At 39.0% G+C, this 22,220-nt stretch overlaps 1 protein-coding gene across 1 annotated transcript; it reads left to right on the forward strand.

Moving 5' to 3' along the window:
- Positions 1 to 1,024: 1,024 nt before the first annotated feature.
- On the forward strand, positions 1,025 to 20,990 carry CHEK2 (checkpoint kinase 2; the record flags this gene model as incomplete). Its single annotated transcript, XM_082007771.1, has 14 exons — positions 1,025 to 1,274; positions 1,811 to 1,935; positions 2,192 to 2,339; positions 3,091 to 3,181; positions 4,132 to 4,240; positions 6,037 to 6,090; positions 6,864 to 6,925; positions 7,420 to 7,519; positions 9,195 to 9,281; positions 10,060 to 10,223; positions 10,530 to 10,645; positions 12,029 to 12,114; positions 20,231 to 20,311; positions 20,895 to 20,990. The coding sequence occupies 14 exons, from the start codon at positions 1,025 to 1,027 to the stop codon at positions 20,988 to 20,990; spliced, it is 1,569 nt and encodes a 522-aa protein (XP_081863897.1).
- Between the last annotated feature and the right edge of the window lie 1,230 nt (positions 20,991 to 22,220).

Below are 22,220 nucleotides of genomic sequence, written 5' to 3' on the forward strand. Positions count from 1 at the left end.
GGAGCGGTGGGGCGCGTGTGCATTGAGTAAGGTGGTACCGGGTCCGTGCGGCGCGGGCTCCACCACTCGTGAGTTCGGATTCCCCCATCCGGCTGCCGGGCCCGCCCCGCCGGCGTCGGCCGCCACGGGCCGGTGTCCACTGCTTTTCCTGGGAGGGTCGTGCAGCCCGCTCGGCGCCGCCGGGTACAGGGCTGCAGCGCTCGGCCGGAGCGGCAGGGGGCGCTGCGGGTCGGGGGCTGGGGGCTGGGGGGTGGGGAGTGCGGTGCTCGTGGCTGGTGTCGGGACCGGCGCGTCCGTGAGGGCGCTGACGAAAAACGCGCTTCCGGCAATTCGGCGCCCTGGGGTTCTACGCCGCGCCGGGGTCCCGCCTCGGCCGCGCCGCTCCCCGTCCGCGGGGCGTCTGCCGCCGGCCCGGCCCCCCCCCCCGCCCCCGCGAGGTCCGTCCCGCGGGCGGCTGCCGTGAGCGACGCCGCGCTGTCGGGGCTTGCTGAGCATCTCCGGCAAAAAAGCCGTGCAGAAAGTAACTAGGGCGCTGTTGTCTTTTATGGCGACTAATGAAACGTAGCAAACCGGTAAGGAGATTTAAATTAGCTTGGATTATTCATTGAGCTGGATGGCAACCAGCTTAAACAGAATACACTGTGCTGCAACCAAGATAGCAAGCAGGCAGGTGAGCGCAGGGGCTGTTAGAGAAAGCCAGCTCTAAAGATGAGATGGTCGCTGGATTTTTTTTTTTTCGTTGTGAAATGAAGTGCAAGTCCTGAAGAACTCAAGTAAAAATCTGTGAATAAGATTTAATGGCTTTTTTAGAACCAGTAGAGGGAGCACCACATTCTTTTTTATTTTTTAAATAAAGACATCATGGTTTGTAAGGTTCTTGAAGATTTACTTATATACACACTTTGGCTGACAGCTTTGAAGACTGAGAATAGACTTGGACATTAATAGTACAGTGTGTGAATGTTTGTTGGTTTTACTTTGCTGTAATAATTGTTTCTTTAAAAACATTCTCCTTGAAGCCAACATGTCTCGAGAAACTGGAAGTGAAGCGCAGCAGTCTCAAGGTGCTGAACAGTCACAGAGTGGTACCAGTTCCTCTTCCAGTGGGTCACAGAGTACTAGTCAGTCTTCCTCAAGTTCTGGGACCCTCAGTTCTTTGGACACTGTTCCCACTCAGGAGCTTCCATCCATCCCTGAGGACCAGGAATCTGAAGAGCTTGTTTCTCAGCCTTGGGGCCGACTCTTTGCACTTGGAAAAGGCTTCAGCAATTGTGGTATGTGCATACTGTAATAAACTTCTTGGTTCATTTGTAGTACCTCAGAAAAGTTTTGAGCAGCTTGGTAGAGAGCAGTGTCTTTTCATTTTCAAATTAAGTACAAGCAAGTTTAAGTACAAGCTTGGAACTTCTGTAATAATGTTTTATGCTGTACTACATGCCAGTGTTTATACTGAGTACCCAGATACACAGCTTTCATAGACTTAGAGGAATTCTGAGGCATTCGTGTTCTTTGTTACTTGTTTCATTTTTCCATTTCATAGTTAATTTTTTTTATGTATCATATGAGTATTGCTGAAGGTGAACTGAAAACTCTACTATTACTAAAGAGGGTAAAATTATTAAAATATTGTACAAGGTGTTGATAGTGTATGGTGCTTGTCTGAGTTAAGACAAATAAACTTGATTGCATAGGAAGAACCTTGTCTTTGTTATCCTACTTGCTACCATTTGGCATCATTCTGTAGTGCCATAGTTAATAACTTTCCGCAATTTTGTGTTCTCTTTCTGCTTTACTTCCCCCTCCTCTACAGACTGCGTGAATGATGAATACTGGTTTGGAAGAGACAAAAGCTGTGATTATAGTTTTTCTAAGTTAGGATTGTCTGAGACTGGCTTCTACCAAAACTATAGCAAGAAGCATTTCCGAATTTTCAGGGTACGTGCTAAAAAGGTTAACTGTCTTTTTCTGTCTTGGCATAATTGAAAAAGATTGACTTTGGCAGGGGTGGATCCTAAAGAAATCAAAGTTTAAGTACCTTCAGTGTTGACACCTTTAACAAGACTCTTGTCAATGCTCCATTAACCTGATTTCCTGAGCCAAAAATAGTAATTTTCTATAGTCTGTCATGTCTTTACAGCAAAGTAATTTTTTCCCTACTGTTATCTTTCCCCCTTTTTTTTTTCTCTTTGAGGAAATGGGTCCAAAAAATTCTTACGTTGCCTACATTGAAGACCACAGTGCAAATGGAACTTTTGTTAATAGAGAGCTCGTTGGAAAAGGGAAGAGGCTTCCACTGACTCACAACTCTGAAATTGCACTGTCTATACAGACTAATAAGGGTAAAATGTACTATAACATAAGTAGGTTCCTCATGTGTTGACCAAGAGGTCATTTCTGCAGTGATTTGAATATGTTTCTTCCAAGCTGAGCTTCTTCATGAGTGCTGTTAAAATACAGCTATGAATTAATGTTTTAGTACTTGCATAAAAATTATCCATATCCACCTCAACCCGGGAAAAAAAAATTAAAAGAAGCTGCATCAGGAACCATCTTACTAAAGTATAAACTTTTATAGTTGTTTTCCTAGTTTTGAAACAAACATTTTTTGAAAAATTTTTGTGCTTCAGTAGCTGTATATGTGGTGGTGGGAACAGGGGAAACAATTCAAGGGAAGTTGAGAAAACCCCAGGTACTTACCAGATGCTGCATAATAAAAAAACCTTTTAAAAATTAGCAGGGTTGGGGGTTTGTTTCTTTCTCGTTGCTTTTCCACTAAGATGCTCCCTTCCTGATTGTCTCTTCTTTGTTCCTGCAGTGGCATTGAAATGCTTGCCTATTTTGTCCTTAAATGTGGTTAATTGATTAAGCACTGTTGTGAAGTCAGTTTTCAGTAATAAGATCACCTTGCTAACATATAGCTGATGTAATTTATAGCATCAACTTGTTTATACATTTGTGTTTTGCTTCTAGCAGGCAGCATTTTCTTAGTAATGTTGCTGACTATAAAAGCTCGGGAAGCATAGTTTTTTGTTTGTTGTAACAAAATTTTAAAGTTAATAATGGGAAAATGATCTCCACTCATCTTCCTAGTGTTTGTATTTTCTGATCTTATGGTGGATGATCAGTTGGTGTTTCCTAGAGAATTCAGAGAGAAATATATCATGTCAAAGACTTTGGGAAGGTAAGCATCCTTCTTTCCGCAGTATTAAGTGTTAATTTTGTTACCATTTTCAGAACCTTGTGCTGGAATTATTACCAGTGTTAACTGAGCTGCTGTTTAAAAAAAAAAAAAATGAAATAACACCTGAGTAAACCTGTTCTTTACAAAAGCTTACACAGGAATTTTGGCTTTATTCCTATAATTGGTCTGGGTTTTGTAGTCTACCATTAATTGTGAAACCCATTTTTTTTCTCTAAAAGAGAATACATTCTTAAGAAGTTTTTAAATTTTGTATAATAATTTACTCAGTTATTGGAAGTAGAAGGAAGAGCTTTATGTAAGAATACAGCTTTCTACAACATCACTGTTAAGGCCTTCAGACAGAAGGGGAAAGGACTGTTTTCAGGAAAAAGGAGAGAGGCTATCTTAAGCGGAGGCTATTTTTTCATCTTTTGGGAAAAGATGGCCACTGAAGAATTTGGAGGAGAATGAGTGGAAACAAATCCAAGTGCAAAATACAAGGATTTCTTTCTGTAATACAATTGCTACTTAGTAAAAATAAAAGTATTGTCGTACCTATTCTTCAGATTTGTGCAAGTCCGGTGTTCAGAGAACTCTTTGCTAGGTTCTCTTCTCTTAAATGCATTTGTGTGATGGAAATGCTGACAGAGCTTTTTTTTTTTTTTTAATCCCTGATATTCACTGGTACCCTTTGTACAAACAGATGACTTGGTCTACACATTTACTCCCGCATTTTTTTAATGGCTGGCCCTTGACATCACTTGCCATTTAAATAAACTTCCTAGCTATTGAATGCTTTCTAAGAAAATTTTGACAACATGGCATATTCAGAAGTCTAGAAAGCAGCAGCCTCAAATTATGTGTAATCCAATGCTTTCATTTGTCTATACTTGGTATGCAGATTTTTGAAAGTATTTGTACGCATTAACATAGCTGTGCTTTTATGTTAGTGGTGCCTGTGGAGAAGTCAAACTGGCATTTGAGAAGAGCACTTGTAACAAAGTTGCGGTAAAGATAATCAATAAACAGAAGTTTATGGCAAGTGGTATTAGAGAGGCAGTAAGTATTTTTGCTTGTTTGTCTGTCTTTTGGCCACCTTGCAGTGGTCCTGGAATATTTGGTAACCTCTGACTCTTCAGGTCTCAACTAAAGAGGACTTTCTCACTTAATGTCTTCTGTATCTAATTTCAAAATGCCTTTTGATCTTACAGAATCTGTAAAATTCTGTGGAAAATGCTTGCTTTTATCCTTTGACCACGCTTCATTATGTTCATAATTTAGGACTGTTTGTTAATGTGGTATATACAAAGGGTGGTGGGGAGTTTTGTGGGGTTTATCTCCTAAAAAGCATCAGATAGGTACATCATAACCAGTGGAGTCTGACTAAAAATTTACAAACTCTGCTAATTTTTTTTGTATTCTCCATCATAGTACTTTTTAATAAATTCATATTAAGCCTTTTGGGAAGGGCTTTTCATGTATCTAGTCCTGCAGCGGAAGCCTGAATTTGAAGAAGAACAAGCCAAGTGGCTGTACTCCAACGTGAGAAAGAGATCCAAGCAACTTCTTATCTATTACTTTAATTTTATATAAGGGTATAGGATAAACTTTGAAGAAAAAGATAGTTAGAGGCAAAAGTGCATGGAGGAAGGAGTTATGTAAGTTGTGCTGCTCTGGATTTGCTAAAGTTAAATCAAGTTGGATTAACCTTATTAATTTCTTTGATGAGAAAATGGACTTCAGAGCACAGATACAATATACAGAATCTGTTCAAACTGACAAAATATTTCATTAGGTGCTGTATAGGAACTACTACTTTGATCTGGAAAATATTTTTGTAAAGACAAAAATTCTAAGGTGGCAAGGGAGCTGGCTGAGGAAAAGATGCCAGGAGGCTTCAGTGGGAGCAGAATTAGTTACTAGTGGATGTTTTGAGAATTTGCCTTGAGATTAGTCTTCTGTACTACAATATGTAGAGATCATGGCACAAAGAGTGGGAATATACCGGTTCAACTCTTTGGCACTGACCCAAAGCCTCTGTTGACAGAAAGGAAGACTGCAGTATCATGTATGAAGAACTGATACTTCTGTATGCTGGAGTAATAGAAGTTAGGTGATGTTCAATAGTGCAAGATGGTTGCACTATTAAACATGGTGGTTGCATTTCAAGATCAATGACAATTTCTGCTATAATCTACACTTTTCCTAGTTCTGAGGAGGAGGTAGAGTTACTTGCAGATGAATACGTGACATCAATGTGATTGAAAATCGCAAAAAGCAATTTTGCAACATTTCTAATAAAGATTAAGAAATGCTGTTGTTATAATTATTAAGAAATAGGTCTTCATCTGGAATGTTGTATACTGATTTTATCATATGTGTTCAAAGATGATTGATTTGTATTGGAAGAAGAGCAAAAAAAGAACCTGGGTTGACTTAATGAGTTGAGCCTAAGACACAGATTAGAAGAATCTGTTTGTCATCTTGCAAAATAAAGCCTAGGATAGTAGCATTTAATTTTAGGGTTAGCCCATATGGAAAGCTGCTTAAAGGACAATAGCGATATATACTTGCCAAGATCTTATTTTTTTCCTAGTTTGGAAATTAGGTGGAGATTTCTAACCTGCAGTGAAATGATATGTCTGGAGCAATATCTTGCTATGGATAGTCAGAGCAGATTGTTAATTTAATTCACTGGAGGCACCTGATCAGTTTATGGAAAAAGATTATATGTTATAGTTAAAGTAGCAAGGGACATGAAACAATGGCTTTTCTGGTATTGTCTCTCATTTCTGATGTGTCTTATTCCAGAACAGCACTGTCTTACCCAATATGATATTTGATTCTTTTAATAGAACCCAGCTTTTAATATCAATACAGAAATTGAAATTTTGAAGAAAATAGATCATGTGAGTGTTACCGTACATTTTTATTCCTTTTTGCTGCCTGCTGTACTTCTGTAGTTTACTGACCTTAGTGCAGTAACTAAAGATCAATTTTATCTGTTTAGAAAATATGTCAAAGGATGCATATAATTTTTCTTGTAAATAAGTCTACTGAACACCTCTTTTTTCTTTTAAGTATACTGTGTCTTTACAGATTTGAGATTTTAAAACCCTGAGTAACTGAGATGTAAATTTGAGAAGAAAGTTCACAGGAGAAGTTTCAACCTGAACCACTGTTGTAGAAATGTTTCCTTGATGTGTGTTTTTGTAAATACTGCCAGATAACCAAATATAAAGATTAATTCCACTAGCAATTTTTTCAATTTTTATCCCTTCTTTCCCCTGCACCCCACCCTCACAAAAGGCATTCTTCTGCTTTTGTGAATTAGAAAGTTTGCATAGCTTAATGAATGTTCCCTTGCTTCCCAATGTACTAGTGTATATAAAGAAAACAATGAGGGTATTGTAACTCACAACTGGAAAAAATAAGGATACTTGTTGAGCTGTAGTCACCACAGGAGTTGCATGTTTTTGTGTGTGGAGGTGCAGGGGACAAGACAACAGACTTGAACATTAAGTGTTTGCTGAAGTCATTTGTGTTAAGTGTTAGTTTAACTGGCATGGTTGAAATCATACTGAAATAGAAACTTTGGGATGATGAACTGTTGATAATGTTAGTTTTTACAAATGATTCTACCTTTTTTTTATGTGTCCATTTGTGTTCCCTTTTCTATTAGCCTTGCTTAATCAAGATTAAAAACTTCTTTGAAGCAGAGGATTACTACATTGTTTTGGAACTGTAAGTAACTTGTTTGAAAGTAAATGCATAAAATGAGATGTTTTGCATAGCCACAAAGAATGTATTTCTGAACTCTGGGGGTTTTATTTGTTTTGTTTTTCTTTTGCTGGCCTCCACTGTTCTCTGAAACCTCTGTAAAATCAGGAACTAGGATAACCAGGAGAGTGATCCTTTCATGCTTTGAAGGCACTTAATGCCTGGATAGTTGCCCACTATGCTGCTGTCGTGGATTGCTGCTAATTTTTTGATTTTGAGCTCATACAAGGAGGCTGGTCAAAAATCTTGTAACAACTCACAGTGAAGACTCAGGAGATTAGGCCTAATTCAGCAGTGCATATGCTGTGTTTAGGACATTGCTCACTCATTTTCAGAAATATATTCCTTTTCTAAGGCTATTTCTAGCTGAAATAGCCAAATGGTTTCGTCTCAGTCTTGTCTAATGAGGTGAATCTTTTAGAAGTCATATATTGACTTGTTACCTGCATTTGTTTTAGGATGGAAGGAGGAGAATTGTACGATAGAGTGTCAAGGCCAATCAAGATGAAAGAAGCTACCTGCAAGTTGTATTTTTATCAGATGTTGCTGGCTGTAAAGGTACATAAACATGAATTCTACCAAGAAAAATATGGTTATGCATAGGAATGTCAGTAGGATTAATTTTTCTGTTATCCGTCACTTTTAAAACCCGTGCAAGTAATCAGCACAGTGCTCTTAACAAGTTGGTTTAACATGGTTCTTTACCTCAGTGCAGCCAAAGAACATTCAAACACTCTTACTTACTAAAAACAGGGACTAAAGTCATAATACAGGCTGTACTCATTGATGGCAGGATTATCATGCGAGACTTTTAGTAGTGTGTGTGGGCAAAGAGTCATCAGCGTAGTAGCCTTCAACAAAATTAGTGATCAGATGCTTTACTATGCATGCCTGAATAAGCATTTCAATTCAGCAGACAACTGACTAAGACTACCTTAACAGATCTCAAATACCGAATATTGAGTCCTTAAACAAATTTCTTCTAAATACATGAAATGGTAAGCATATTTCATTAGTAAGTTCTGCAGGATTGTTTTCTACACCAAACTTCATTGTCTGGACCTGAATATGCTTTCAGATCAATTATTTTCCTTTTTTCTTTTGACTCAACTTTAATATTTTGCAACTGCCAAAAATAGAAACTTAATAGTTGTTCTGTAGTAGGTACTAATAAATAATAAACCTAGAATTATTTTCCTCATTAGTGAGTAAACTATTGCATTTTTCCCCAATTCTCTTTTTTGGGACAGCTGTTCATATAATAAGTGGTGTCATTACCTTCTACTTCATAATGATACTATGTCTTCAGATATAATAAAGAAAATCTTCCCTGTAAGTGTAAATGTGGAGACATCTTTAGTACGTATTTTGTACCACTACTTAGAAACAACATTGTTCCTAGTTTTAACACAGACTTGATTGTATCTTAATGTATCAGTCATGTATGACTGAACTTTGATTCTTGCTTGCTGTCAAACATTCCCCTAATTAAGCTAGAATTCTATTCTCAGATTTGGAGCCAGTAGAAAACTGGATAGTAGAGTTCAGAACTACAGATAACGAACAGTTCTACACTTGCCTTACAGAAGTAAATTTTTTCAAAATCTTTTGCATATTTAACCTGACGTTTGTTTTGTATTTCCTCCTTACTTGGTTCTCCTAGTTGTACCACCAGGTTTTTTAACCTTTTTTGAGCCTCCAGTTCTTTGACTAAGCTGTTTTTAAAATCTGTCTACTGTTACTCACCAGTGTGAGGACTGTTGTGGTGTGGTGAACTTGCTGTCTTTGCAAACTGAAATGTGGACTTGTATTTAAGAAGGAATGATCACACAAAAATAATGACCAAAAGGAAGGAGAGAGAGATGGAAAACTGGAATTCCTACAAAGGCAACATAGCATTTTGTCTTCCTTAGTTCTGTTGCTTTTACTGAGATGAAGAAAGAAGTATAGCTTTCCAGTCAATGGGAAGAATGGTACACCTTGCCAGGTCTACAGACTGTGCTTGCATTGAGATTTGACATTTGAAGCATAATGGTTTCTAAGGTTGGGTTTTTTTGTGTGTGTGTTTGTTTTTAAGAAGAGAGAGTCATAAGCTGCGTAGCTTTAAATGCATGCATGCCTCTTACACAACCATTTCAGTTATCCTGCCATTGCTATATGAAAAAGTGGAAAGCTTACCTTTAAAAAAATTTATAGTCTGTTTTTCTTTGATTGTATATCTGTATATATCTAGTATCTTCATGACAATGGAATTATACACCGAGATCTAAAGCCAGAGAATGTGCTACTTTCATCTTCTGAAGAGACATGTCTTATAAAGGTAAGGAAACTTACATTTTTTTTCTTGTTCATTTAGCAATTTTGGAGTATTCCTTCCCATTCTTCTCAATATTTAGTTAAACATAGCAAAAAAATATTACGGAATTAGTCACACAAACTATGAAGTAACTTAAAACATTGAGCTTTTTTTTTTTCTCCATAATTTTAATTTTGCTTTTGTGGATATTTCAACCCATACACTTAATTAGAAATGTTGTGCTTGTATAGCATTTAAATTGAGTACACAACTTCAAATGTCGATACTTTTTTTTTTTTAATAAAAACTAAAATCTTGAATTACAGACAGCATTTCCACAAATATCCAGGCTGTATGGTGACAGGCTTTTTGTGTCGTTCTTTTGTGGGGTTTTTTGGGGGAGGTTAGGGGTGGGGGGGCGGGTTTGTTTGTCTGTTTTTTCCAGATAAAGCATTGAATAGATTTCCATGCTAAACTGCTTATTTTCCAAGTAATCTCTTCTAATAAGCTACAATTCCTTTATTCTGTGGTTGTCCATTTACATCCAAATCTAAGAGTACTTTTTGCTAGTGGAAAATGTGATCCTCTGTCATATTTCTCCCTACTCTTCCTCTCCTGTTCTCAGGTGTTGTGTACTGAATACTTAATAATACTTGGGGTAAATTTTGTTCATAGTCATGTACTGGAACTGACTCGGAAGGAAGAAACTTAGTATTGCCTCCTGATGTATATTGACAATAAGATATGTTCTAGTACAATCAATCCCAATATGTAATGTGGTGTTACCATTTTTAAATACAAGATTACAGATTTTGGACAATCCAAGATTCTTGGAGAAAATTCTCTTATGAAAACATTATGTGGTACTCCCACGTATCTTGCTCCTGAGGTTCTAAATTCACTTGGGACTGCTGGATACAGCCGAGCTGTGGACTGCTGGAGTTTAGGAGTTATTCTTTTTGTATGGTAAGATACTGTGTAGATTATGTGAAGGTATGTAAGATACCTTCATTGGGTAGTCATTGACATACATGGCTCGAGACTTGGCAACTTCGGTATATTTATTAGGAAGTGAAAGTGTGTTTAGAACTATGTAAAAGATGCTATGATAGCACATGCTTTAAAATGTGTGATTTTAGTGTTTCATTTATTTAAAACTATATATGTATAAAAGACGCTATGATAGCATGTACTTTAATATGTGTGATTTTTAGTGTTTAATTTGCTATGACGAAATCTGTGTTATTTAACTTGTTTTCTTCTTTTATATAGCTTGTGTGGATATCCACCATTTAATGAGCAAAATACACAATTATCTCTGAAAGATCAAATCACTCGTGGAGAATACACGTTCATTTCAAAAGAATGGAAGCATGTATCAGACATGGGTATGACTCCATTACAGTGGGTAGCAGAATATCTAGTTCTTTGCTTCTAGGTTTTTTTTTCCCTTTAACTTCCTTTCAGCTGTATGGCACATTGCATGTTGATATGTTTAGTTTTTAAAGTAGTGTCTTAAAAATGGTTGTGGGGGTTTTTTTACGTTCAAAGTTGAAGCATTAGAAAAAGCAGATACATTTTCATCAAAGAGATTTTTTAGTAATAGTTAGCTTTATTAACCACAGAAGTATAGCATCTGTGGGAACATACATCTTTTTTTCCTCTTTTCACTTTTTCTTCTGACTTTACTAAGCTGGTCTACAAACTTTGCCTTGCTTGAAGATTCTTCAAGCATTGTACCAAAACTGCCAGGAATTTAAGGGATATAAGTTAGAATTCCAAGAGAGAAATGTTAAGAGTAATTTCATGGTGCTAGTGAGCTTAAAATATCAGCCACAACTGTGGAATCAAACTAGAGTTTGGCCCACTCTAAGCTAAATAGTCTGCAAAACTAATTGAGTTTTTGCATAGCAAACTAAAATGATAGTTACTGTCTGCATGCTTTTCTTCTTCAGGTCATTTTATATGCACAAAATAATTGTAGTATTTTCCTTGGATACTCTTTTGTATGTGCAGAGGAGTTTCTACTAAATTATGTGATCATTGTTTTTCTAAAACTTAACAAATATAACTCCTTCCTGAATTAACTGAAGCTTATTCGTAAGCCAGACGTGTATGAGAATGAGAAATGAGAAATTATGTTAAGGTCATACATAGTCCTACTGGTATGTATAGCAGAATAATCAGATACAATGAAAAGGAAATCTTGCAAAATTCCTTTATGGGAGATTTGGAATCATAAAATATGACACAAATGCAATATTTTTCACAGTATCTATAGAGCAGTTTCCTAATAAAATAGAATTTATGTGATTATGTTGAGCATACATCTGTACATCTTTGTACATCTTGTCTCTTCTTTCCCATCTTCCCAGATGGATAATCTGCTTTCCAAGACAGTGTAAACCATGAAACTAAATTAAGCTGTCTTTGCTTGTCCACAGTAACACTGAAGCTTTTAGGAAAGTGCTGAACTTCCTGTGTATGCTCAGAACATAAATTGTGGACATGCTCGGTATATCTACTGGTAATTTTGATATACTGAAAAATTTTGAATCGTGTACATGTGAAGAAAAAATGGTTACAGTCTGCAGCCCTCCCTATGCATAGGAAAAAAGAAACGTGATCTGCCCAGCCAGTATTTTTGGGCATTGTTCTGAAGTGTTACAAGATGCATTGTTGCACGTAACTTTGATGTATGCATACTGCAGAACTTATTTTCAGGTAATGAATTTATGGATCATACACCAACTAACTCTTTATTATCTTAGCTCTGGATCTTGTGAAGAAGCTGTTAGTAGTGGATCCAAGCAAACGTCTTACAACAGAGGAAGCCTTAGAGCACCCTTGGCTTCAGGTAGGAATTGAGTCTTAACTGAAGTACAGCAAAGCTGGGTTATTCTGGGGTTAACTTCTTGATTTAAATTCAAAGGCAGTTCAATAGCCTGGACGTTGGGAGGTTTTTTTCATACAGTGTAATTCGCTTCTGCAAGGAAGCAGGGAAGCACTGACTGCTCCGGTTACCAGAGATGTAATGCGTGCCTGCGCCTGCTCCTGCTCCTGTGGAGAACACCATAAAAGAGATACAATGATGGGCAATGAGAGCTTCAATTCTTTAGCTTCATGGGAATAACAACTGTTGTCTTAAATCAGAGCTTAAGTCTGACTGTCCATAGGTTGTCTCTGACAGTAACAGCAGAACAGCAACTGTCATTTGGTGCTTCTCATGGGCATGCACTGCTGCCAGCCTGCCAGCTGGCTATACAGTTTCTGCTAGCAGCTTACAGAAAGAGAGAAAGAAAAGGCCAGATGTTTAGGAATTATTTGGTTTTTTTACTGGCATTGTCAATGACATGTGCGAAGAAGAGCCATTAGATCCCAACCTGTAGGATGACATTAGCCCAAATACTGTGGCCAGCACTTTTCTGTTGCTCACTCTGGTTTAGAGTTATCCATCTTGAACAGATTGCTTCCATGTCTCTGTTGAAAGCAAGATTGCAGCACCTTGTTGTGTGTCAAAGCCTTTGTGGGATGGAGCCGTCTCTTTCTTGCAGCATACAGAACAGAGTTGCTTCTTTGCTCTCCCAACAAGCAAATGCTGTCTCTGCAGCACACAGATTTTCTTCTTTTCCTGTCCTCCTTATCTTTTTGTCTTGCAATGGCAACTAGACTCCCTGTTGTTTTCAGTGTATTTATCTTCTTGGCACCTGTCCCTGGCAAAGCCTTCATCAGCTCCTATCCCTCCCTATTGCTGCTTTTACAGCATGGTATGCCTTCTTGGTCCTTCAGTTCCGTGGTCCTTTTCAACTGTTGTTGCTGCTATTTGTAGCCTTGCCCGATGCTGTTCAGTGTCTTTTCCCACCCTAAACACAGCTTTGCTTGATGTCCCTTTTTATTTGACTACTTCTTTGCCCTCCACCTTGTCATGAGGTCTTCATATGTAGGTTTTACCTTGCCACATCACACGCTCTTCTGCCAGAGAGAAAAAGGAATCAGTAACTTCTTCCTCTCTTCTCCAAAGTGGCCACGCTATCCTTAGTTTTATGTCTGTTGCCTTTTCTCTTTATTATCTGGGTAATGCATTGTCTTAGGTGTCCTGTTTTCGGCTAACAGCACTGCAGCTCACATGACTTCATACACTCTCTCTACACAAGCTGAAGGAATTTCTCAGCCTTGACCAATTTCATTACCTCCTGATGCAGCCTGACCCATGCTAGAATGTGTTTTGTAGCTAACTACGTCAGGACCCTTGACAACAGCTATAAGAACCTGTATAGGAGAGCTTTTTGTTTTCTTGGTCTCATGATCTTTACATTGTCATGTAATAAAGGTGGCTCAAAGCAGCTTCGGTCCTTGCCAACTAGTGTAATTCTCTCAGACTAAATCCACAATGTCTCATTTGATGTACCTTCAGTAACCTGTATTCAGGTAAGGGAGAAGGACTCCGATTCTATAATTTGTCCAGCTGGAAGAAGGCGTTTCACAGTTTATATGTGTACTATTCTGTGGTTATTCCACGGATGTTTGACTCTAGATCATGTTTTATAGGCATTGTAGAGTACTGAAGAGTTCTGCCAAGCTAAACTAGGTCCTGTTCCAGCCTATCACCTTTAGCTAAAGTAGTGTGACTCCTGCAGTCCTTTCATCTCTGACCTTTCTGTTAAAACAGCTGTGTTTTCTTTGGGGAAGGAAGATGAAACTGACTTTTTTAAGAAAATCAGTCTTCAGTGGTCTTAATGGTAAATACCAACAATGAGGTCCTCATGGTCTCTGCTTGGGAACCTGACTTGGAATAGGTAGAGCTTGCAAGTATCTGTCTGGGTCAACACCGTAGATAAGTGGTTGAGCACAAGTGATAGGTACAGTTCTTTCTACTTCTGTGCCATGCCATCCAGCAAGTTGCAAGTCTGTTGCTCTACTTAATGCCAGCTTTTCTGTCACTAATTCTTTCCCACCAGCCAGTTGGCTCCTGCTGGAAGGTGTGGTGCCAGCTCAACAAAGCAGAGGTTGACAAACATCTCTATTTTTGTTGAAGGATACTGGTATTAAGCTGCTCCTCTCCATACTCTGGTCCTGCTTCACCACTCTTTGTATGCCTCCATGACCTACTCTGAATTTAATGGTAAATCCTGCATCTCTGGGATTTTTTTCTCAGAAAATGAAGACCAGTATGTATCTGTAGCTGGTCAGTACTTTCAAGTTTTTAGATCCGACAGAGAGGACTGCAAAAAAAGCACGGAGTATTCTGCTGAGTAACTTCTTTCAATACAGCCAGCAGTTCCTGCATCCTTTCTGAGACACCTCTTCTCAGAACTCTTTAACATCTGAGAATCAATATGTGTTTTTTAGAGACCAAGTCTGCATTGTAACACAGTCCCACTTTGTCATCTTGTTTGTGTGGGCAGGCAGTGCAGAATCCTGAAGTTTGTTTCTGGCAAGTGTCCAGGACTACTATGTTCTTACTATGATGATTATGAGTAAGTGTCACTTGGTTTGGGAAGGTGATGGTTTCCCTGCCTCCTGTTACAGTTTAGTTAGGTTTGTGAGAGGTAGTCTTTAGGTGGTCTTTCATTAATTTTGGCACTCCAGAAGTGACCACTGGGCCTATGAGCTTTCCTGGATATTTTTGCTTGAGAGGCTGAAGAAATTTACCCAGCCTACCTCTAAGCCAGACAACGGGTTCTATTTACTCATGCCAAGCATAATGCTATTCATTTTCCCCCACTGTGAACAGTATCTGGTTTCAGATGCTTAGGTAAAGAGCATAAGAAACAGAGTGGAAGCAAGGGAGTATCACTCAGTGCTCAACAGCTGGCAGCTTCCTGAGACAGAAATTGCATTTGGATGACTGTTTTTATGTCATTAATTTGTCCTAATTATACTGCTGGGCATCAGAAAATTCTTCCTGGCATTCCTGGCTTTTACTACTGTAGTTCTGTGTGTACCTTCTAGATTTGATTAACTCACTGTAGATTCGTACATTTAGATTATAATTCCGAGCAGGAAATGTTATTGATAAACCATGCTACACTGATTTTAAGAATTGCTGATATGCATAATGGGAAAGGGGGAATATATGACAGTGATTTAGACAAGCTAAGAATTTGAGACATTTTAGTATGTAAACTCAAGTTGTTAGCATTTTGATTATATATTCCCTTTAGGGATACCTCTTACTGTTATGTTTAATTTTGAAGACAAAACAACAAGTTTCAGAAAACATCATACCCACAAATCCAAATCTCATCTAGCATTCAGATGATATTCTTTGGACTGTTTCCCTTCATGGGTTGTTACTAAGAGTATCAGTTGTTTATAGGTGATGTACACTGCCTGCTTGCAAGGCCAACATCCAATATGTTCAGTTCTAGACATCACACATATTGAATAATACCACCAAAAAAGCTCCTTGAGTCCTGTTACTGTGAGTAGTGAGAAGGAGTTACTGGCTCCCCACTCCCTCTTGTGTTGTCTGTAAGTATTGTCTTTAAAAGTTACTATAGAAAAAAAAAAGACAGACACATACTTCATATGTACAGCTAATGCCTGTTAGCCCTCTCTAATGATTTTTGGGTGCACTAGGGAATTTTTCAGACATTAAAAGTAAGTATGTTCTCCAAAGAAAACTTAATTTCTACAGCTTTATTTAAACCAGTAGTGCTTTCAAATTAGTGTTTTTAAATACCTCTGCTGTTTATTCCATTCTTTGCTTAAGTCTAAAAGTTTAAAACTTAGTGGGCTGCTTTAAACCTAAGTACTACTCAGTGGAGGTGTCTTACGTGTATTTACCAGGTACTTAATAAATGAACATTTTTCAAAGGCATATAAACAATTAATTGCTGTTTCTGCCTCTGAAAACTTCATTGGGATCTTTTGAATAGGACAAGATTAGTTTGGTTGCATGCTGAAGAAAAAGTCAGGTGTTTGTTATACAAATGGAAAAATATTTATCTTATCTTATCCATGAACTCAAATGTAGCCACAGTCAAAACAGGTGACACTGGAAAAGACAGACAAGACCCAATTCTATATAAAATAAACTGCATGTTCCCATTAAAGCCTTTGTGTAGCACTTAAGAACATATTAAAACCAAAAAAAGGAGATACTGCAATACTCCATAGCTTCAGAAAAGAACCCCCTCCCCTGCCTTCACCCAAAAAACCTAGTTAAAACATTTGAAATCCTTAAGAGCTCAATGATCCTTGTTTCTAATTTTCTTTAGTAGTGAATGTCCCATTCACTTCTCGAGTTTCCCAATCTTTGCTGTGATAATGGAACAAAATTATACAACCTGTTAGCTTCATTCATTTGTTTAGAATAAATGGTTTTGCTTCTACATCAGTTGGTGAACACACAGCCACTGTTCAAAGCTCAGCCAAAGGAAATTATATGTATTAAATCGCTATGAACAGCATACTTCATTTAGTCCTGGGAAAGGTTTAAAGACCTGATTTCAAATTTGGAAGTCTATTTTAGGGTTTGCAGGTAATCCATAGCAACCCATTCTAATAAAATTCCTGCAGGAGAAACTGCTGAAACTAGAGAATGAGATTTTCTTTTTTAAAACAGGGAATATACTGTGTCAATTAAATGTCTTGTTTGTACTGATTTCCTGTTCCCTGAGATTGCCCAGCATGTACCAAGAGCTGGTCACTAGCAGCTGAACCAGAATGAGGTTACATGCTAACTTTTTCTCTTGAAACTTGTCTGACTTTCTGCTGACTAGCATCTCTTAACAAAGGATCGCTGCTGCCCTTCCCTCCTGTGCTGTCCTTCCTTCCTCTTAATGCTTCTGCAGCCAGGCGTGTTTATGCACAATTGAGACTAGTTAAGTCCACTTCTTTCACAGTGCATCTCTCCCAGACACTTTCTCTCCACTAATGGCAGCTTCTGGCTTACCACTTTGAGAATAGATGTAAGTATTGTAAGTAATGTATTTGAGTAAATAGAGAATGAAATGTACCATCCAGTGAACGTCTGTAGAGATATGAATGCTCTATGAATAATATAATATTTGTTGATAATCATTTGGGTTTTCAAAAGGGAAACCACTTCAGTGAAACGCTTGTTCAAGTTCTGAATATTTGCTTTCCAAATGTTTCCATTTACAACCTTCAATATGTTCTATGGACTGACTTACATTAAGGATAACTGTGGGATGCTTTTTAAGATAATGTTTTGTTTGAAAGTTTGGTCTGTGGATTTGGGTTTTTTGTGTGGTTTTGATTTGGGTTTTTTGTTGGGGTTGGGGTTTTTTGTTTGTTTTGGTTTTTGGCTTCTTTTTAGGGTATGGGTGTTTTAGCGGGTTCCTCTCTACCTACTGTGTAAAACAGGCTTGTTCTTAGGGAGCTGGGGGGAGCGGTAATGAAAACTACCCAAATTTGGGATACTGATGAAGCTGAGCTAGCGGAAATGAAAATATGGTGTTAGAAAGGGAAGTTATTATGAGAACAGAATGTAAGACTAAAGGAAAATACTTGTTTATCAAGAGCAATTAACTCTGTTTTGGTGAAAGCAGGCCCCAAGTCCTGATGAGACCTCTTTTGATAAGGCTGGCTAATGAATTACCTGCACAAACTCCTAGCCTGTATATTCTGTTCTTTCAATGTTTTTGTACTTTGAATGATACTGCAAGTCAAGTTTTAGCTTGGCTAGTATTAGCTAAGTAGTTGTTGAGGGAAAACTGTTTCTTTGTAGAATGAAATATAATCTGGACAGGCTGGATCGGTGGGCAGAGGTCAACTGTATGAGGTTTAATAAGGCCAAGTGCAGAGTCCTGCACTTCGGCCACAACAACCCCATGCAACGCTACAGGCTTGGGGAGGAGTGGCTGGAGAGCTGCCCGGCAGAAAAGGGACCTGGGGGTGCTGGTTGACAGCCAGCTGAACATGAGCCGGCAGTGTGTCCAGGTGGTCAAGAAAGCCAACAGCGTCCTGGCCTGTATCAGGAATAGTGTGGCCAGCAGGAGTAGGGAAGTGATTGTGCCCCTGTACTCGGCACTGGTGAGGCCGCACCTTGAATACTGTGTTCAGTTTTGGGCCCCTCACTACAAGAAGGATGTTGAGGTGCTGGAGCGTGTCCAGAGAAGGGCAATGGAGCTGGTGAGGGGTCTGGAGCACAAGTCTTATGAGGAGCGGCTGAGGGAACTGGGGGTGTTCAGTCTGGAGAAGAGGAGGCTGAGAGGAGACCTTATCGCTCTCTACAACTACCTGAAAGGGGGTTGTGGCGACGAGGGTGTTGGTCTCTTCTCCCAAATAAGTAGCGATAGGACAAGAGGAAATGGCCTCAAGTTGCGCCAGGGGAGGTTTAGATTGGATATTAGGAAAAATTTCTTCACTGAGAGGGTGGTCAGGCATTGGAACAGGCTGCCCAGGGAGGTGGTGGAGTCGCCATCTCTGGAAGTGTTCAAAAAACGTGTGGATGTGGCACTTCAGGACATGGTTTAGGGAACATGGTGGCGCTGGATTAATGGTTGGGCTTGATGATCTTGAAGGTCCTTTCCAACCTAGTGATTCTGTGATAACTATTTTTTCTTACCAGCACTGCTCAAAATTCTGCTATGGGGCATATCAGAATCATAGAATGGTTTGGGATGGAAGGGACCTTTTAAGGTCATCTTGTCCAACCCCCCTGCGATGAGCAGGGATATCTTTCACTACATCAAGTTGCTCAGAGCCCTGTCCAACCTGACCTTGAACACTTCCAGGGAGACGGCATCTACCACCTCTCTGGGCAACCTGTTCCAGTGTTCCACCACTCTCATTGTGAAAAATTTCTTCCTTACATCTAGTCTAAATCTACCCTCTTTTAGTTTAATGCCATTACACCTTGTCCTATCACAACAGGCCCTGCTAAAAAGTCTGTCCCCATCTTCCTTATAAGCCCCCTTTAAGTCCTGGCAGGCTGCAAATAAGGTCTTCCTTGAGCCTTCTCTGCTCCAGGCTGAACAACCCCAACTCTCTCAGCCTTTCCTTGTAAGAGAGGTGCTCCATTCCTCTGCTCATTTTTGTGGCCTCCTCTGGCCCTGCTCCAACAGGTCCATGTCTTTCCTGTGCTGAGGACTCCAGCGCTGGGCACAGCACTGCAGGTGGGGTCTCACCAGAGCAGAGCAGAGGGGCAGCATCACCTCCCTTGACCTGCTGGCCACACCGCTTTTGATGCAGCCCAGGATACGGTTGATCTTCTGGGCTGCAACTGCACATTGCCGGCTCCTGTCCAGCTTTTCATGCACCTGTACCCCCAAGTCCTTCTTGGCAGGACTGCTCTTAATCCCTTCATCTGCCAGCCTGTACTGATATTGGTGGTTGCCCCGACCAGGTGCAGGACCCTGCCCTTGGCCTTGTTAAACCTCATGAGGTTCACATGAGCCCACTTCTCAAGCTTGTCCAGGCCTCTCTGGATGGCATCCCGTCCCTCAGCCTTGTGAACTGTACCACTCAGCTTGGTGTCATCTGCAAACTTGCTGAGGGTGCACTCAATCCCGCTGCCTATGTTGTTGATGAAGACAGTAAACAGTACTGGTCCCAGTTCAGACCCCTGAGGGACACCACTTGTCACTGATCTCCATCCAGACATTGAGCCATTGACCACTACTCTCTGGATGCGACCATCCAGCCAATTCCTTATCTATTGAATAGTCCATCCATCAAATCCATATCTCTCCAATTTAGAGAGAAAGATGTTGTAGGGGACCATGTTAAAGGCCTTACAGAAGTCTGGACAGACCACATCTGGAGCTCTTCCCTTGTCCACTGATGTGGTCACGCCATCATAGAAGGCCACTAGGTTGATCAGGCAAGACTTGCCCTTGGTGAAGCCATATTAGAAAGGTGTTTATTTCGGGGGAAGTGGGGGAACATCCTTTTCTCATTTTTCATTCATTCTTTAATTGCTGATCCATTTCATTATGCAAAATGTAGGCTTTTCCCTTAAATATTCCACATACTACTTAGGGTTACTTCTTTTTTCACAGGATGAGGATATGAAGAGTATGTTTCAACAGCTACTTGCTCAGACATGTGCCAATATGAATCCACCCCAAACATCAAAAATGGTATGTGCAACAGATTATTTGAAGATTAACACTTGATGCACAGAGAAACTAGATTTTGAAGTAATCCATAATAAACAATCTTAATTAATTTTGAGAACTTAGAGAAATGTGGATTTTGGCTGTATGTATCAGTCTGCTAATTATCTTTGCTTTCTGAATAGAGGGAACGGACTTTTGTGCTTTGTCAAGACACGTTTTTTAGATGTATAGGAACAGTCTCCTAGGCTTTAAAGTATTATTCATATATTTTAAATTGTTGAGCATGTATGTTTTGATGGATTCAAGTAATGAATGTTAAATTCTAATGTTAGTGAAAGTTTGGAATGATATTATCATTCATTACCAGATGCTAATTAGGAGAATTTTAAACAGTAGTGGAAGATGAAGCTGGGGGCAGTGTCTTGTACAAGAAGGATCAGATATAATTAGATAGACCTTTGTAAAGAAGCATTTGTTAGTCATGCTGCTTTTTTGGTCACAGAAAGGAGACTTTATCCAATATCTATAATTCTGTAGCAAGCAAAACAGTTAGGCTCTGTCTTACCTGATTTCATGTAGCTGTCCTGCTGTATCTTTCTTTTAGCCAACCACAACAAGAAAGCGCCTCCATGAAAATGACGAAGAATCTGTCTCTTCTAAGCATGCTGTTCCTTCTACATCGTTTCAGAAAATGAGGTGAAAAAAAAAGAACGTGACTTTTGTTAATTATAGCTTTTTTTTATAGAAAGCATAACTTTTTAATAAAAATGTCTTAATAATGGAATAACTGTTGAAGATGGAATTGCTAAATAAAAATAACTTTGTAAGACTGAAGAGACTGCTGTGTATGCATGAGAACCTACACAAATATTCACGTTCCATTTCATCCAGCTGTCTCCCTCAAGGAGAGTATCAGAAAATCTCATTAACTAAGTTACTAAAAATTTTTAGGCTAGCTTCCTCACCATCTACACTCTTTATTTATTCTATTCGAGTTTCTAGGTTAGGCATGGGAATAATGCTTAGGCCTCACAGATTAAAAAGGAATATTAAGTTTGCTGAGCTTTTGCCTGAGACATAGTATTATCTCACATAAAATGCTGTCCACAGACTTCTGAGGACACATACAATATTCAGTTTTGATGTAAAACTACCTATGGAGCTGGAAGCACTGTGGACTTCAGATAGCTAAATACTAGGCTGGTGGACTCAATAGTGTTGTGATCTGTGAAGTGGTTGATAACTTTTGCTTTGAAAGTCTATATCACCTGCATGTAGTTTCTAACCAGTCTCTTCTTGAAAAGTGTGTACTATGTTTATTTTCCCTAGGATGGACTGACTAAGAGGAAACATGGTAACAAGTCATGTAAGGAAGATGTATAAGTTCCTGCCAGAGAAGAACTAGGAATTGAACTGAGAGAGAAATAATTTTTAATTTACTTGTCTGATAAGTGAAAATTTTGGACTGTGTGCCTCTTACTAAAGGATGATCACTTCATTATTGACTAAGAGGGAGCAATTTAGTAACTTTTGTTCTAAAACATGCATTTTATGGTTAAAAGCATTTATTGTAAATTGATTTGGAAAGAATAAAGCCTAATGTGATATGAAATAAACCAGTGTCAAGTAGGAATTAAGACATTCATGAGTCAGGTTTTCCTCTATGGGCCTATTGCAGAGAGTGTGTATGTTTTGAGATATTTGATATTAAGCATTGTTAATAATAAAATGCCAGTTCTTACACATTTATGTTTTTTTCTTAATGAACCAGATGGAGGAACGCATCCAGATAAAAAAAATATCACTGGTACAAACCCACTCCAGATACACAGGGGTGATAAAACAGAAGAAATGTGTCTATCCTCTAATGATGTTCCCTTTCTGGTGCACATGTGTGATTGATTGGCACATCCTCAAAGAGTTCTGGTAC

Source organism: Phaethon aethereus (assembly GCF_964289735.1).
Source record: "Phaethon aethereus genome assembly, chromosome: 17".
Lineage (NCBI taxonomy): Eukaryota > Metazoa > Chordata > Aves > Phaethontiformes > Phaethontidae > Phaethon > Phaethon aethereus.